Below are 17,132 nucleotides of genomic sequence, written 5' to 3'. Positions count from 1 at the left end.
AGATGCTGTAATTTATTCACATGCATATATTGGTTGGAGTTGAAGAATAGATTGCACATGATTGAGAAAAACAGCAATAAAGCACAGCCACTGTAGTCGAGAGATTCGATACAGTTACCTTCATGTTTCAGAATATTTAACGGAACAGCAATACCGCACGGCAAGGAAGGCTCTCTTGGGATTAATTACAGGTTAAACTTTAAACATTATTTTGCTGCACGACGCTAAAATGTAGCGATTGTTGGCAAATGACAAATGGTTGTCACCATGAAATTTCGCAATATGCAGAAAAGTAACATGAATAAAATCTGTGATCTGTGCTGTGATTTTTAATTAAAGGAATACAGCTTGCTTTGTTTTCTGTTAATGGAATAAGTTTTTACCACCATTTTTATGTAGATAATTTTATTTTATAACCGATGTTGAACAGCCGACCTAATTCTGAGTTTACGACTATCGATGTTCAACTTCGTAGTCTTGTAATTGTGATCCCTACCCAGAACTTCTTGTTCAAATGAATCCACATTTGCGCTACATAAGGAAGAAATGCACGAGAACCTCTCACGGTTTGCCCTACGGCAAAGGATTCTAATCCATGATTCGTCCACCACTGCGGAGTGCGAGCCAGGGGTAGAATTTCTAATGACCAGCTAACGCTGGGACCCGAACCTGCGACACCTCATTTGGGAGACTATTCCCTTAGGAAAATTTGCCATAGAGATCTATACAGTTAATTTGTTATTTTTGAGGAATGGACGTTTTATTTATTTTATTATTTTATTTTATTTATTATACAGCATGTCACGATGCTGGATTTAGGAGAAAAGTTTCGCTTGGTGCCCGTCTAAAGACTTTAAACAATGTTAGCATTATAAGTTTAAATTGGTTAACTTTCTGCAAATTATGGAGGGAATGTCAATAGCATTAAAACGGCGGAAACCCAAAATATAGCGCATGTTCATATAGAAATTCATATTCCCAAAATATAGTGCATATTTACTACACATTTTTAACGTTGAGAAACTGTATGATGATAATGACGATGCTTTTCTTCGAAATTTGTTTTGAAAAGAGATGGTTACAAATGAAAACATTATCAGTCAATTATTACTCGATAATTTTTCCTTTTTTTTCGAACTCATCATACATTTTAAATCTTAATTATTATTTAATAAAATAAATTTAAATGAAAAGATCTTTTTCTTCATGCAATAACTTTAAAAGGGAATCATAATAATATTGTAAGCAATTTTACATTTACATTTAGTCAGAAATAAAATAAAGTTCTTTTTAGAATTATTAATATTTTTGATAACTGTATTAATCACATTAAAAAAGAAAGCAGTAAAAAGAAAAATTTTACAAACTGTTTATCTTAAAGTTACTAGTAAAATGTTTTTCAAGTCATTTTAGAATATCATTTATTCAGAAATAAATTAAAAGCTCTTTTTAGAATTATTAGTATGTTTGATAACTATAGTAATCACATCAAAATAGATATCAGTAAATGCAAATATTTAACAAAACTGTTCATCTTTAAGTTACCTCTAATGAAATTTAAAAGAATTCACTAATTAATTGAATGTATGACATTTCGCTAATATTATATGTGCTTTAAATGAAACTAAAATATGCAATGCTTTGAAAAAAAAAAACTAAAAATTTCCTTTTCGCATGAAATTTGTGTGATTTTTTTTCAGACTAGCGTTCTTAAAATCGTTCCAGAGATATTAAAGTCAACACATGTAAAGTCAACACATACGTCAGTGATTGGTTGAGAACAAAAATTTACTAAAAACAACGAAACAAATTTTCTTTACACTTATACTTCAACAAGGTATGTTTGTTCTGATGGAATCTTATAATTTTAAACATTTGTTCTTTATCCTTCGTTCTTTTTTTTTTCTTCTTTTTACAATTGCTCTGAACTTTCCAAATAACAAAACCAGAATGCTTGTTCTAAAATTTTATTCTCGTGTTTCTACGAAAATAAGGTTTAGATAAAATTTCTAGCGGTGTCCAATGTGCTGAATAATGTTTTTTAAGCCTATTTCTAATCTGCAAAATGAAAATAATGATTTGGCACAAATTTTGCATTAGTTTTCTGCTTAAATTGAAGATAAGAAATGCATAAACAAAAAAACAATCAATGAAAGATTTAATTTAGGCAACACAAAGATTATGTAACAGGGGAATATTATTGTAAAGGAAAACAAAACACTGCAATTTGGCTATTTTTTGCCTCTGTTTCCCTCAAATAAGCAATATTATTTTTAAAAAGTTGAATTCAATGTTTAGTATCTTAAAAGTTGAGTAAAAATTTTTTAATTAATAGAAAGCTGTTCTGATAAGGAAAAAAGGTAAATGCTTTATTTTATTTCATTTCGAGCTTGTTGTAAAACTTGTAAAATTTCTTTCATGTCTAGCATGTTTTCAAGAGAAAGAAAAGATCTGTGTCAACCTTGGCACATTAACTGCGATATAAAATGCATACGAGAGTAGAACCATTTTTTTTTCTGAGAAAAATTTTATTCCTCTCAAAAGTAAAATAAAAATAAAATAATTTTATTACCAATTTTCTTTCTCTTTTCTGTTTATGTCTGCCTATGAATTACTCTTGTGACGGTAAGACAATATTATATCTAAATTTAAACTTCTTCATACTTTTTACTTTAATACTACATTGTAAAAATTTTAGTGCATAGTTGAGACAATTTTTGGTGTAGAACAAATTAAAACTCTTCACAGTGGCTATAACCACATTTTTTATTAACTTTTTCACTGTTATATTTTTAATCATTTTTTGCTTGTTTGGTTGTTAGTAGTGTATATTTTCATGTGCATTAGAATCAATTTATGGCTTCATTTAAGAAACATTTCGCTTGAAAAATGAGCATATTTTTAGCAGTATATTCGAACTAATTCGTTCAAACAATTGCTATTTTGTCCAATTTATGTAACTTTTCACACAATGTAGTTCTGTGCTTGAAAAAGTATTTAGTGTACCTCAGCATTAAAAAAAGGCGGCAATTATACACTAAATTTTTTTTATAGTGTATTTATTTAAATTAGGTTAGATTTTTATTTATTTTACCTATGTCTCATTGCTTTGATTTTTATTTACGTCTTTATTGGTTTTTCTAAATTTCAAATGTTATAATATAGTTTGTAATTTTATGTTACTGAAATTATGATTATTACATTTTATTGTAGATTTTCGAAACAATATAACCTTTTTAAAATGCTGACTTGAAAATTTATTAACTTCAAATTTAAAAACGCTATTTCGCGTAAATTAGGGATGAATTAATAAAGAGAAGAGAGTTTTAAATATTTCGAGTTAATAAAGAAAATAAAAATCTGGGCAAGGTAGATATTTCATGAAATAAAGATAGATTTTTTTAAAATTCTAGGAAAAGCGCTTTGTAAAAACACTTTTAAAACGTTCTCTTCCGTAAAAATCATTTTAAATCTTATCCGTGTCAGGTGACCATAAGAAATCGCCAAATTATTATTGACGCCAGAAATGTATAAGTTTCATAGAAGTAACAATTAAAACAATATTTTATCATTTTTAATGAATGAAATAAATTTTTCCCGAGGAACCAATGTACTTAGAAGGTAAGGCTCCACAATTTCGTGGCCAGTTGCGTGATGATGGCTCTATGATGTATTTTTTTTTTTAATCTATGAATAAAAATTCGGTTGCTTCAAATGTTTATCTATGTTATTTTAGGGAGCATCAATGGTAAAAAGGAAAGTAAAAGTTTACATCACGTAGTAAATATCTGATAATGACAATTAAAAAAAATTTTTTTTCTTTAAGAATGGAGCAGAAAAACGCAAAAGAACTCTCAAAATCTGTACCTTCCTGCGAAGAAGAAAAAGACAGAATACAAAAAGGTTTTTGTCATATTGATAGAGAAATGATTCGATTTAAAGTACATTTCTTTCTGTTTTATGGAGGTAAGGCACATACTTCTTAAATTTATAAATACAGGAAGTACTGTACAATATAAAAACTGTGGTGTAATACCTATCTGAATTTGATGTTTCAAATCATTTGATGTTGAAAATTAGTGTGTTATTTCATTTTAATACCAAACCGAGCGTTTATACACTCTTTAACGAGTGTAATTAAATCTAAACTCTAGTAAATGAGAAAGCTTTCACCAAAACCAGATGCAATCAGATATATTCGCTTACGAAAACACCAGCATTGGCGCGTTTTGGATTTCTCCAGTGGTTTGTTTTTGTTTACATCCAGTAAAAGTTGGCGAGAGTTAGTTTTCTTCCTCCTTGCCATACAGTATCTATGGAAATAAAAGTTCGCCGTTGAAACATGTATATGCGTTTTTAGTTGTGTAATAAAGATAAGCAAACAGGGCAATTCAAAATTAATATAACGATTGCAAACGGCTATAACTATTTTATGAAAAAGAATTTATCAATAAAATTTATATAGAATATAGAAATAACTTCAAAATTTTGCATACATGATTTTCTATGTGACTTCCATATCCAATAATTAATGTCAAAAGTCATTCACTTCCGACGAGTCTTGAGAATAGGCGCTTATATTTGAGAGCTCGAAACATGTCTACTTTTAGTTCCCTCTTCATATTTTTTGAAACCAGTAAAGGTTTCATCATCAATTATACTGTTTGGTCTTGACTACATTCAGGTTTGATCATTATTTTGATAGGGATTTTCTGCTCGTAAAAGTAAACATATGCATTTTAATATTGCAACAGGATTCATGTGGTCATTAAAAAAGTAAGAGAACCGTAGCATCAATATTGTAACTCTGAAGTTATCTGTAACTTTAAAATTAAAATTTTGTTACCAGATATTTTGAGGTAATGAAATTGAATATTTTATCTTTTAAGTTTTTGTGCCACCATTTCAGTATCTTCATTATCAACATGAGGAGCATTTTTTTCCAGTACATTTTTTCTTTAGACAAAATGTGATAACCGCTGAAGAATATAATTTCTAGAAATTGCTTAAATTCATCAGTTTTTGAATGAAATTCTTGATTATTTTTTGTCTAGCATGCTTGTTTCGTCTACAGTTTTTACAATCATATTTTTAGCAATCATTTCGAAAATTTCCACAGGTGATTTTCCTAAAGTAATGTCTACTATTTTTTGATGATGTTCACTATAAAATAATTCAGGAACTGACGAAAATTTGGGTGTCCAATTAATCCATTTTGGTGATTAAATATTTATTTATTCGGTAGTTATTTCCTTTATAACTTCAATAGTTCCTGCAGTTTCTTCTTGTGGTTTTTCATCAAATATAACATGTCCATGTTCAACGCTAGTGCAGGCATCATCAATATCTTCATCATCAGTGACTACGTCTAGATCAGGTGTCAATATTACCATTTCAGGGTCACTATCATCAAATGCATCGCTCAATGACATTAAATGGTCATGAGCCTCTTCAATTGTTAAACATCTTCGACTCATTTTCGACACTTTCTCCCCAAAATGGATACGCATTGAATGCAAAGCTCACCTATAAGTTCATACATTTCCCTCCAAAAGATAGCGACACCACGTGACTAAACCTCGTAACCAATGGAAGTAATTCTAAAATCAAACTCTGGCTTTTTGTTCAGATAAACTCGGATGTAATTGAGTTTCGCTGGTGGGAACCTATAGTAGGGGATTTTACCATTGTCCTCTTTATAGGACAGCATCTAAATCACTTGTAAAACCAGTTTAAATATACATTTTTCTATTCAGTTTTTACTCAAATGTAATTGTCGATCGAAATGGGTGGCAGGTGGCATAGAGCAGAACTCTCTACCTATGGCAACACTTCGCCTGCTTTCCCCATTAGAGTGTGGAGAATCATACAGGAAGGAAGTACGTTAGTTTCTCTCATATAGATTTTCATATAGATTTTCATATAGATTAAAATCTTTTAAGTCGGAAAACTATATGGAACTGAAAACTACATTAAACATAGTTCTAAAGAAAAGCATCACGGAAATTTAAAAAAAATATTTTTATTGAATAAAAAAGGAAAAATATTAAAAAAAGGGAAAATATCGTAGTACATTCCTATGCAACTGAAAAGAGGAGGGGAGGAAAGGGAGAAGGGCCAAAGGCATGAAACCGGTCTCTACCCAGATGGCGTATTCGAGCGTTGCGGTTGCAACGCTAGAATTATAATTATTAAAAATGAAATTTTAATTCGTGTCAAATAAAATAGTAAAAAATAACTAATTTCGAAAATATATATAAAAAAAGCTTAAAATTAATTATAAAATGAGTCTAATTAATGTTTATCTTTCAAAAATTTTATTTTAAAAGCAAAAAATAATCAAGCAATAAGACATTAGTTGTAAAAATTCAACAAATTGTAGCTGTCCTCTATGTAAGACGATGGTAAAATACGGGTTTTAAAATATCGTCTGTAATGATTTAATTTGCATACTTGAAGTCATATCTTTGAACCTTTAAGATTGAGTTTTAGAACGTGATTTATTAGTATTTATAGAGCAGATGATACTGGAATTATTTTTAATAAAAGAAAATTTAAATTTAAAATTCATTACTTATTCCTTTAAGTGCCAAAGCCATGCTCCACCTCACTAAAAAGTACTGGCATGTTGTATCAACACGTTCCGGCCCCACTATACCCTTTTAAAAATGGTATTCAGCAATAACTATTAAGTGAAACATTGTTTAGATAAATTAGATAAAAAGTACACACGTTAGGAGTTGTATATTCCAAGAGATTAGTAATGTTTTTTTTATTGCCGCAGCACCGGAAAAAAGCACTGTTAATTTCTTTCATGTCTGCAAATTTGAAACTCAAGTCACATTACCTGTGGGGTGAACAGTTCCGAAAATTAAAAAATTCTTTTTAAAGTTTTGCCAAAAATATTCAAATCTGTGTCAAGGTTTGTTTAAGATAAATTAAATTTTGTTGCTGGAGTTATTTATCGTTTACTTTATATCAACAAAGTACATTAATACGTTGTTGATCCCCACTACGAAGTCAATAATAATAAAACTGCTTCAATTTTCTTTTCACATTCTCCCCCCCCTCCCCCCCAAAAAAAGAACTGTCTCTTCTGATATGCGTTAGTAACAGCATTTTTAATTATAATCTACGAAATATTATTTTATGTACCTGCAAGGAAATAATAAAATAAAATAGACGGATAATAAACTATTTTTTTTTCAAACGAATAACAAAGTGAGGTCCATTGCGGGCCTTACGTACAATCAAAGCTTTTAGTTTAGAAATATTTTTATGAATAATGGTATTTCAAGGAATAATAAAAAAATACTATTGCAAACACATGCCAGAAAAGTTTACTGTAAAAAAAATGGAAATATTAGTAGAAAATGTAAGAGGGGTCTAATCATCTTACTTCGCCTTGCCAAAGTTATTCGCTTCTTTGTTTTCCCCGCCCCAAAATTGATTGGTCAAATTTGGAAACTCTTCTTTTTCTTCAACACTGATTCTTTGTCTTTAACGTACAAAGTTTTTTGATTTTTTTCTGACAAGAGTTTTAAAAATATGTGCTGGGAGCCGTTCATAGCTAGGATCAGGAGCATAATTTTGGGTTATTTATATGCAAACCATAAAGTTATCCACTATTTAGTTTGAATTCAAGAGCAAAAAAACTTGACATCCTTATGATGTGCTAAGTGTTATATTCTTGGTGATGTGCTAAGTTGTTCTAAATTTTAACATTTACTAACATGCATTTATTCACAGCTAATAAATTAACATTAAAATGTTTTGCATATTCACAAATATGCTCAACTTCTGAACTAGGTAACTCTTTTTTTGCAGCTATGGGAGCTATACTACCTTATGAGCCTCTCATCGCAAAGGATTTAATCGGAATTTCTGCAACATCTTATGCAACAGTTTATTCTTCTCAGTTGTTCATTACAGTTTTTTCTAAAACAGCCTTATGCTACATAGCAGACTATTTCAAGAGGGTGAAAATAATGATAAGTCTTCTAATCATCGTGCATTGTCTGTGTTTCTTATCGATTCTTGTTATTCCAAAAATTGATGTGTCAGCAAACTTGAAACAAAACTCAACTTTGTTAAACCTTTTTGAAGAAGGTAGAAATGGCACAGAACTTTACATTATTTCATTGTCTTCAGGCAAAGTTTGTAATAGGTCTTCTAATGACTCCAACTTATTGTCGATGACAATAGTCGAACGTAGACATTCAAAAAATGGGGAAAATGTCACACAAATAAGTTCAGAAATAATCTGCATTGCAAAGTCAAACTTTACTGATAAAACATTGTGTTTTGAGTTAGGGAATAACACAAAAGAGGGCGAATTGTTGAAGACTCATTTACCTTTATGTTGCTCAACGTATTCAATGCAATTAGAACAATACAAAACACAAATGAAAACGATAACGAACTTTTATTATTTACATTCTTTGAATCCAGAAATTTCTAATGATAGTGTCACTGCTTCAAAACCTTGTACTGCTACTTTTTCTGATGAATCAAAAAGCACTGAAAAATATCTAAATATGAACAGCTACAAAACGTACCAGTTTTGGCTATATGCATGCATTATGATTATAGCGGGAACTTGCTCCAGTTCAGCATTTACATTGTCTGACACAATCTGTTGCGAGAGTGTGCAAAAGTTCAACAGAGATTTTGGTCGACAAAGAATGTATTCTGTTATAAGTTGGGGTATTTTTGCTCCGTTAGGAGGACTTTTATGTGACCTCACAAATGGATTTTTCTCAACGTGGATCCTTATGGCAGTTACGCAAATCTTGGTTATATGGAATTTATACAAAATGGATCTCGTTGTACCTCAATTTTCTCAAAACTTAACAAAAGATGTAGGTACAGTTCTTAAATCTAGTACTTTTCTTGCTTTCAATGCCGGATCTTTCGTAAGTGGCATATGGGGTGGTGTAGTATGGTATTATCTGGTTTGGTTCATATCCACATTGGGAGCTAGTACATTTCTCTGTGGTTTGGTCCCTTACGTGCAGTGCTTTGTCGGCGAAATACCTTTGATGTTCTTCTCAGGATGGATTATTGAAAAAGTGGGACACTTCAATATACTATCCTTGTCGCTTCTGGCATACGCTGTCAGATCTTTATGGTATAGCTATCTTAAAAACCCGTGGTTGGTGCTACCAATGGAAATTACTAATGGCATAACATATGGACTATTTTATTCTGTCGCAGCTTCCTTTGGAAAACTTAGTTCCGAACCTGGGACAGAAACCACAACTCTGTCTATTATTTTTTCAACTCATGAAGGATTAGGTAAGTTAAAATAAACTGGAAACAGACATGATGAAAACATGATTTTACGAACAGGGTAGATACTATTCTCTTTCAAAATAAATTATTTAAACTAATTAATCAGGCGATTACCTGAACTATAGATTTCAAAAATAATGTTACTGGGAAAATTTCCAAGTGTGAATAAAATTTAAAGTTTTTTTCCGTTACATTTGAAAGCTTTTATTTTTAGTTTTTACTTAAAGCTTGCATGGAATGCAAAATGTCAGTAGTGCAAGGAATATAATGTTAGAAACTTTGATACTTAGGCCCGTATTCAGAAACCATTCTTATCGTGAATGCTTGCAAAAGGATTACCAGATGTAAGTTATAGATCTCGTTAATTCAAGTAATAAGTGTATCGATGAAAGCTTGGCAACACGTGCATGTAAAATTTTTAAGTAGTAATAAGTAGTTGCTACTATTGAAGCTTCGATCCTGGTATAGTTCAGAATGGAAAAAGAAGAGAATCAAACCTGTGTTCTTGTGATAGTCTGTAAAGACGTCTGCCTTAATTTTATCGGAAAAAATATGCACTTTTTGAAATTGCTTTTTTAATTCATTTTAGAAAAAAATTTACTTTGAAAATTCGTAGAGAACCACTTAAAAACCCTTTAGCTTCAAAATGAATAACAATTTGTGAAATCAGATAATTAAAATATTAAAAAAAAATTTTTTTTGATATCAAGGTTTCCTTTTACACATGTTCCAATTCTTTTTATTAGGGAGATTTTCTTCTCGAAATCTTTTAAACGAGCGTGAGCAACTTTGAAGTTCATACAAAAGAACATACATACGTGTTTTCAAAATTTTAGTACCCTTTTGTTTATGATTTAGGTAAAGCTTTTACTAACTATCTAATAAGCAATTAAAATAATGATTTTAAATAATTAGGTGTGTAAGCATATCTGGACAGTAAAAATTAAGGAAGATTTTCCAATAAAAGTATGAAAGCAGTATAACATGTAATTGTTTGTTGTGCAAACTTTGTTAAAGACTTAAAACTACGGCATGAGGGAACTGTTTATATTTTTTTTAACATAAATGATTCATATTCCTAAATTTTGTGATAAAATTTATTTGAAATTAAATCATTTATACTTTAAAATAAATGAAATGTATGAATTTAAATTGAAAAATATTTTTTAACTTGGTGATATATAAGCTAAGGACAAAATCTTGCAAAATGGTTTCAAATTTCCATATTTTTTTACAAAAACACATCATACTTTTGGTTCACTCTGTGGATTTATGATCGGGTGTACCGTATTGACCTCCCTTTGTATATATTTTAGAATTTTATTAAAAAAACTGAAATAAATACAATTTAATGTTACAGGTCGCATAATAATATTTAAGTGAGAAAAAATCTAATCAGAGTTTGACAATTATCAGACCATGCTGTCAATTAGAGCAAAGCATGGATTAAAATTCTCGAAAGCCAGTTTGATAGTCTAGTGGAACTGGAATGCGTTTCAACTTCATTTTCAAACAGACAAGTTTATAAAGATTTTAATACTTTTAATATTAATTCTTCAGAGTCTGGTACCTACACGTCTTTACGTTTTTCTCACTTAAATATTAATTTGTGGCCTGTTAAATTTGACTTCAATGTGTATATAGATTACAAAAAATATACAGGGTGCTGCATGAAAATCATCCTAAATAGATTTTTATCAAATTGATCTTCCTCAAAAATGAAGAAAAAAAGTTATCAATTTTTATATTTAAGAGAAGAAAAACAATTATATTTTCGAAATTTAATGAATGAACATTAAAGGAGGCTGATATATGATATTAAGAAAGGAAACAGAAGAAGAAGAATGATTCAAGTTTATAAATTATTTGTCCCGAAGTTCATACTGAGTTTTTTTTAGTTTTAAAAGTCTGTGGGGATTCTATCACTGCTATAATTCTGGTAGTGGTAGTTACGCCACAATACTCCCCCACCAGAATTTTATCAGAGATAGAATTCGACGAACGGTTTCCACTTAGTTGCTGTTCTTGTGAAAGACCAGGAGAACTGGAATTAAGATCACCTGGTTTTTTTGAGTGCTGAATGTGAGAGGTGTATTAACTTCACAGACGTGGTCGCTCCTGTGTTGCCTTTAGCAGTCGTGTGTATGCTGGCCGACGTTGTGTGTATGTTCGAGACGAGACTGAGCAGCAACAGAGTGAGGAGGTGGATGATGCCGCTATCACAAGTAGCAAGTCAACTGTTCAACGTGGATCAATCATTGAAGTAGGCGTTACTGTTAAGATTTTTGCGAAGTGGGCGTTACTGCGTGTACAAATCATGTCCAGAGGTAACCAATGTGGGGATTGTAGTTACAGACCATGTCAACCTTCATATATCAAAAGGTACCTCGTGATTGAATCAAGTTAGTATGTCTTACATACCAGTGAATTGATGTTTAATATTCGTAGTGGTAGATACGCCACAGGTCAAATAAATTCAAGAACTTAGCGGACTTGATGCTAATATAATTAAAGTTATGTTGTTTTTTATTCACAATTTGTTTAATTCTAAGTGTAGTTGTCTATGTACTTTTAGGGTTAGTTAGTTTTCTAGGTACTTCACTTATATAAAAATATCTAGTTAAAGTGTTTTTAAGTTTTCCACCTATTCATACAAAATTTATAGATATTTAAATTCCCTGTTTAAAAAATAGTATTAAATATTAAGCTGTTGCAAAAATTAATTCTTTTTCAGGAGCTGGTCTTGGATGTATTTTAGGTGGCATTGGTTTTGACTATCTCGGGGGTCAGGTTACATTTTTCTACCTTAGTCTACTTGCTTTTGGTTCCACATTTCTCAGTGTTTGCGGCACGTTATTTGTTAGTAAACTTAACGTAGTCAACACGGATATTTCTTCATCCTCAAAAAAGTCATATAATACAATGATAACAAACTTCTGTCTATTCAAACCTTCACGTGACATGCTTTCAATCGAGCCACAAGCCTTGCAGAAAACTAATCCTGTGGGATCAAGTGGTGACGTTCATCCTGATAAAAATATCATCCTTGTGAAATTTGAAAAAAAATAATGACTAATTATTTTTGTAGTTTTTAACAAAACTTTTACATTGACTAATGTGTTTTCAATATTGTTATTAGTGGCATGATAAAATGGCAATATATTAAAATAATTTTCTATAAACATCAAAAAATAAATCATTTGTGTGCATGGTACTGTTCTTAGCAACTGTAATTATGACTGTTAGCACAATGCTATTAAAGTTATTTTAAGTAATTTGTCTCACGTTTTATTGCATTTGCCTTATATTTATTAAATTTATTAGAACCAAAAGCGGATTATCACTTTTAACTGTTGAAATAAATTATATATAGGTTTGACATCAAAGAAAACAGAGTAGGGGAGAGTGGGATCAATTGTAATATTTCTTACTTAACTATTTTTAACTAACAAAAAATCCAATATATTATTAGTATTAATTGACAGACGAGTAAAGTAGACTATCCTCTACTAGAAAAAAAAAAAATACCTTATTTTAAATGTTATTATATTAGTTATTAACAATTTTTGACAGTCGTGCACTTGTTACAATTGTCCCCACTTACGGGGTCAATTGTAACAGTTCATAAATTCAACTAAAACATAGTTAATTATACATATTATCATAGTTGTGATATATTTTTTTATTGATCAAAATAGTAGTGATATTTTAGGAGTAAAAATAATAATGAGCAGAGACCTAAAGGGTTAAACTTTTAACTTTAAGGGGTTAAAAATTTTAATTTATGCTGTGAAAGGTGACAAATAAAATAATGCACATGCAACATAATATAAATGATATAGGAAACTATTGGTGGTTCTTAAAGAGTTAAGTAATGGTTTGTAAACATAAGATTATTTATTTTCAGCTGTTACAATCGTCCCTTTACTTATTGTTACAATCGTCCCCAAGACGCCATTTCAGCTTCATTTGTTAAAAACAATGCTAGTTAATTAACAAAACTAATTTTTTTTTATTGAAATGTTAATTAAGGTGTCCACTTACATATTCGGTTAATAATTTTTATTTGTTTAAACAAAATTACTTTGTTTCTATATAATATTCTAATACCAAAAAAAGTATTTACGTAGCGGGAAAATATCTTTTATGATGTAACTCTTTCAAAAATACATAAAAGTGGTTGCCAGCAGGGGTGTACATGTAGAATTATTAAATACACCTTGTGCGCCACCTAGGAACCAAATCTAGAACCCGACACTCGAAATTTTTGCTCCGTTACAATCCTACCCTGTTACAATTGATCCCACTCTCCCCTACGACTTCTAGGGCAAAGATGTAAAATATCTTTCGTTTCCCACTCAGGATGTCTCGGGTATCAGGATCAAAAAATTCTTTCATTTATCTAAGAGATTAATTTACCAAAAAGATCTCTAATTTTTGAAGAATTTAAAATGCTTACTTAGACTTAAAGTCTTAAGGATTCTTGTTACATTATTTTATTTACCATTTCTTTAAACCCTAATAAAAAGAGATTATCTGGCAGATTAAAAGAAGTTTCCGGAACCATACGCTCTTAAAGTAATATTTGTAAGATGTGTGCACAGATAAGAAATACCAACCATAAGATTAAAGAAACAGTTGCTAGTTTAATGAATTCATTTTGATAATTACGAGGAAGTAGGTACTGCGGAAGTATGGCGGATATATAATATGATGGTCATGCACTGTGTGATGATTCTGAAGATTCAGAAATATCAAAAGATTATAGTACAGAGAGAGATATTAAAAGAAAAAAATGATGAAATTGAAGAATTTCTGAAGCATGCAAAATCTAATGAGGGAGCAATTATATTGAAATTGTTTGAAGTAACTGTTTTCTGATCTAAATACATGTTAAACAGCTTTTAAAATGTCAGTTCAGTTATTAGTTTGATTTAAAAATATTAGATTTTTGGTATCACGATAATGCGATATCACTAAATTCTTACAGTATCTCATCGAGTTCGTACTGTCGAGGTTTGCTGGTGTAATTAACTTACTTGTTGGTTTAAAATTTCTTATCAAGTAAAACGAAACTATTTCAATTTAGACTAATTTTTTGAATCAGTAAACTGCCTAATAAATGCATCTTTGTTTGCGTTATCTGAAAGTAATGCAAGAAAGGCAGCACATAATCTCGGTTTTTTTCTTTTTTTCTTTCTTCCCTCGAATGAAAAAAACAAGACTGAACACTACATCACCATAAAAAAAGAATCCCAGTCAGAAGGATATTTTACATTGGTTTCAAAAATATTGAAAGAGAAAATCTCGTTAATCCCACCAAAATAGAGTTATTTCCGCCTTTTTGGCATAAAATTAGGTCTAGTAATGCTTTTAGGACAAAGATATCATAAAAGCTACACATGTCTTCGGAATAAATTATTTATAACTTGTAAAGAAGTCTTGTCTTCTCAAAGCTGCAGGGATTAAGAAAGGGGTGACCCAATCTGGAAAGGGTAGATACAGTTGATAGCAATTTTAGAATTTTAAGGGGGAAGAATTGGAGGACCATTATTAAAGCGATGTTTACCTGGAAATCTCTTCATGGGAAAACCTTGTCCCACCCCCGAACTTTCACGCTACAGATCACGAGGAAACAATTAATCTTTTCCAAAGGAAAGTGAGTTCTTTAAATACTTATGTGATCTGTTTCTGATTTAATTTAAGGCAGAACTGAAAAAAATGATATTTCAACGGAAACAAACGAAAGAAAAGTCTAGAAATTTTTCAAATTAGATATTAATAGTTTTCTTGAAATATAGCGTAGAAGAGGTGAGGAACAATTCCTTAGGTTGTAGTACAAGCTTAAAAGTTCATTTTCTCGACTGACCGAAGATTTCCCCTATGAATGGAGGTGTTCAAATCAAGATATACAGAAATGTCGGCTGACAAGGAGTGCTACCAGGAGATAATCCCGACAAAGACTACGAGAAGAAAAATGGAATAAATTTTATTTTTAAAATCAGCACTAAATATATCATAAAAATCAATTTTCAAAATTAAAAGAATGAAAGAAATTTTTTTTGCAAGTCTGTGTAAATAATAGCCAGAGAAAATAATTAGCTAGGGGTGCTCAACCTTTTTCAGTGAATGGCCACTTGCATTGTAGGTTTATTAACGAATCTCCGTACTCGTATATTGACATGTTGACAGCAAATATGATAATATTTATATAAACATTAGTATTCTAGGTGCTAATTTTTTTTAATAATTAATCTTATTTTAACAATCTTTATTTAATTTAAACGATAATCTGAATTTTTTATCTTTAAGTAATATATTTTCAGAGAACTAAATGGTTGTAATTAAAAAGATTTGCAAAAATGAAACAAATTATAATATTTTTTTTAAAAAAAATCTTCTCTATTTTATCATATCAAAAATAGATTTATCAGAAAAAATAAGTAAATTAGTAAATAAATGAAAACATTGAGGAAAATAAATATTTTTTTTACCATATCAAGCGACACAAAAGTTTCTTTCAAAATAATTGTAGCAAATAAAAAATTTTTTTTAATGTTCTCAGAATTAAAATGTATATTATATAATATTATAACTTATATTACTCATTAAAATATATAAATACATACTTTAATGAGTAACATAAACTGGAATGAAATATTTCAACAGAGGAAAATTTGTAAGGTTTAAACTAAAACCAAAAATTAAAACTAAACTGTGTTATAGTACAAAATAGCATTATATATTTATTTGGTAATATGCTTCGAAAATTATTTCTATTTATTGATTTAATAGAGATTTCAGGAATATTAAATTGTAAACTTTTTCTTTTTTTCACCTAAAAATATCATTTAGACAACAAAATATTGAAACTAAATTACAAGTAGTGAGAGGTTTAAAAATTCGCATTTCTCTCCACATTTTGAATTTCTCACATTTCAATAACAATGTATTGAAATTAAGGATGTAAGGAGTATTCGGTCCTTTTTTCAGAAATTCAGTTGGCCGAATGTTTGACAAAGTAGTTTTTTTGGAATTTGTATTGATTTAATAAAGAATAGTTTGCGTGTCTTTTATGAAAGAATATAAAGTACCAGGACCGGAGGTTATTGATGGAATCAGCAAATCGAGGTTGTTGTAAGCAGTCTGACTGATGCATTGCCTTGTTTTTGTTCGTTTGATTTTGGCAACTTCTTATTATTAATTTGTAGAAAATATATCAATAGAAGTGTTCTTTTTTTCCGTCTAAGTTTGTCTTATGTTATAATCTTTATTAAAATATTTCTTTTTCTCAAAATGATTTGTTTATTTACAATTGCAATTTAATTTCAACACGTTATCAGCACGACGCTCTGTGTAAATAAATATCAAAAATTCGGATCTAAGAAGATAGGCAGCACAATAATAATCGCCGCTATGGAAGAATACAAATTGAAGAAGTTGAACGGCGAAAATTATCATGCATGGGCAATACGTGCCCGTGCACTGATGGTGCAGAAGAAATGCTGGGAGGCAGTTGAGCCTGGCTATGGACTTGCTGAAATGTCCGAAAATGAGAGAAAGAAAAATGATGAAGCTTTAACTCTAATGTTCTTGATTGTAGAAGATACGTTTTTGGATGATATTGGCGACTGCGCCAAAGCGAGGGACGCATGGATTGTATTGAAGGATATGCATACCAAATTTGGCTTACTGCATGTTTTACAATTAATGAAGGACTTTTTTAACATTACCTTGAAGCCTGGTGAAACAATTCAATCATATTTGACCAGATTGATTGAAATACACCGAAAATTGTCGAGTGGTGGTTACGCTTTCACCGACAGAGAAGTTGCCCT

General features: G+C 30.2%; 1 protein-coding gene across 1 annotated transcript; it reads left to right on the top strand.

Annotated features, from left to right (window-relative positions):
- The first annotated feature begins 3,829 nt into the window (after window positions 1-3,829).
- LOC107452297 (major facilitator superfamily domain-containing protein 6-like) lies at window positions 3,830-12,569 on the top strand. Its single transcript, XM_021147480.3, has 3 exons — window positions 3,830-3,966; window positions 7,828-9,297; window positions 12,029-12,569. The coding sequence occupies exons 1-3, from the start codon at window positions 3,927-3,929 to the stop codon at window positions 12,361-12,363; spliced, it is 1,845 nt and encodes a 614-aa protein (XP_021003139.3). The 5' UTR covers window positions 3,830-3,926; the 3' UTR covers window positions 12,364-12,569.
- Window positions 12,570-17,132: the final 4,563 nt, after the last annotated feature.

Source organism: Parasteatoda tepidariorum, chromosome 3 (assembly GCF_043381705.1).
Source record: "Parasteatoda tepidariorum isolate YZ-2023 chromosome 3, CAS_Ptep_4.0, whole genome shotgun sequence".
In the NCBI taxonomy this organism is placed as follows: Eukaryota; Metazoa; Arthropoda; class Arachnida; order Araneae; family Theridiidae; genus Parasteatoda; species Parasteatoda tepidariorum.
Note: the sequence above shows the minus strand (reverse complement) of the source record. Positions and strands in the feature narration are given on the sequence as shown.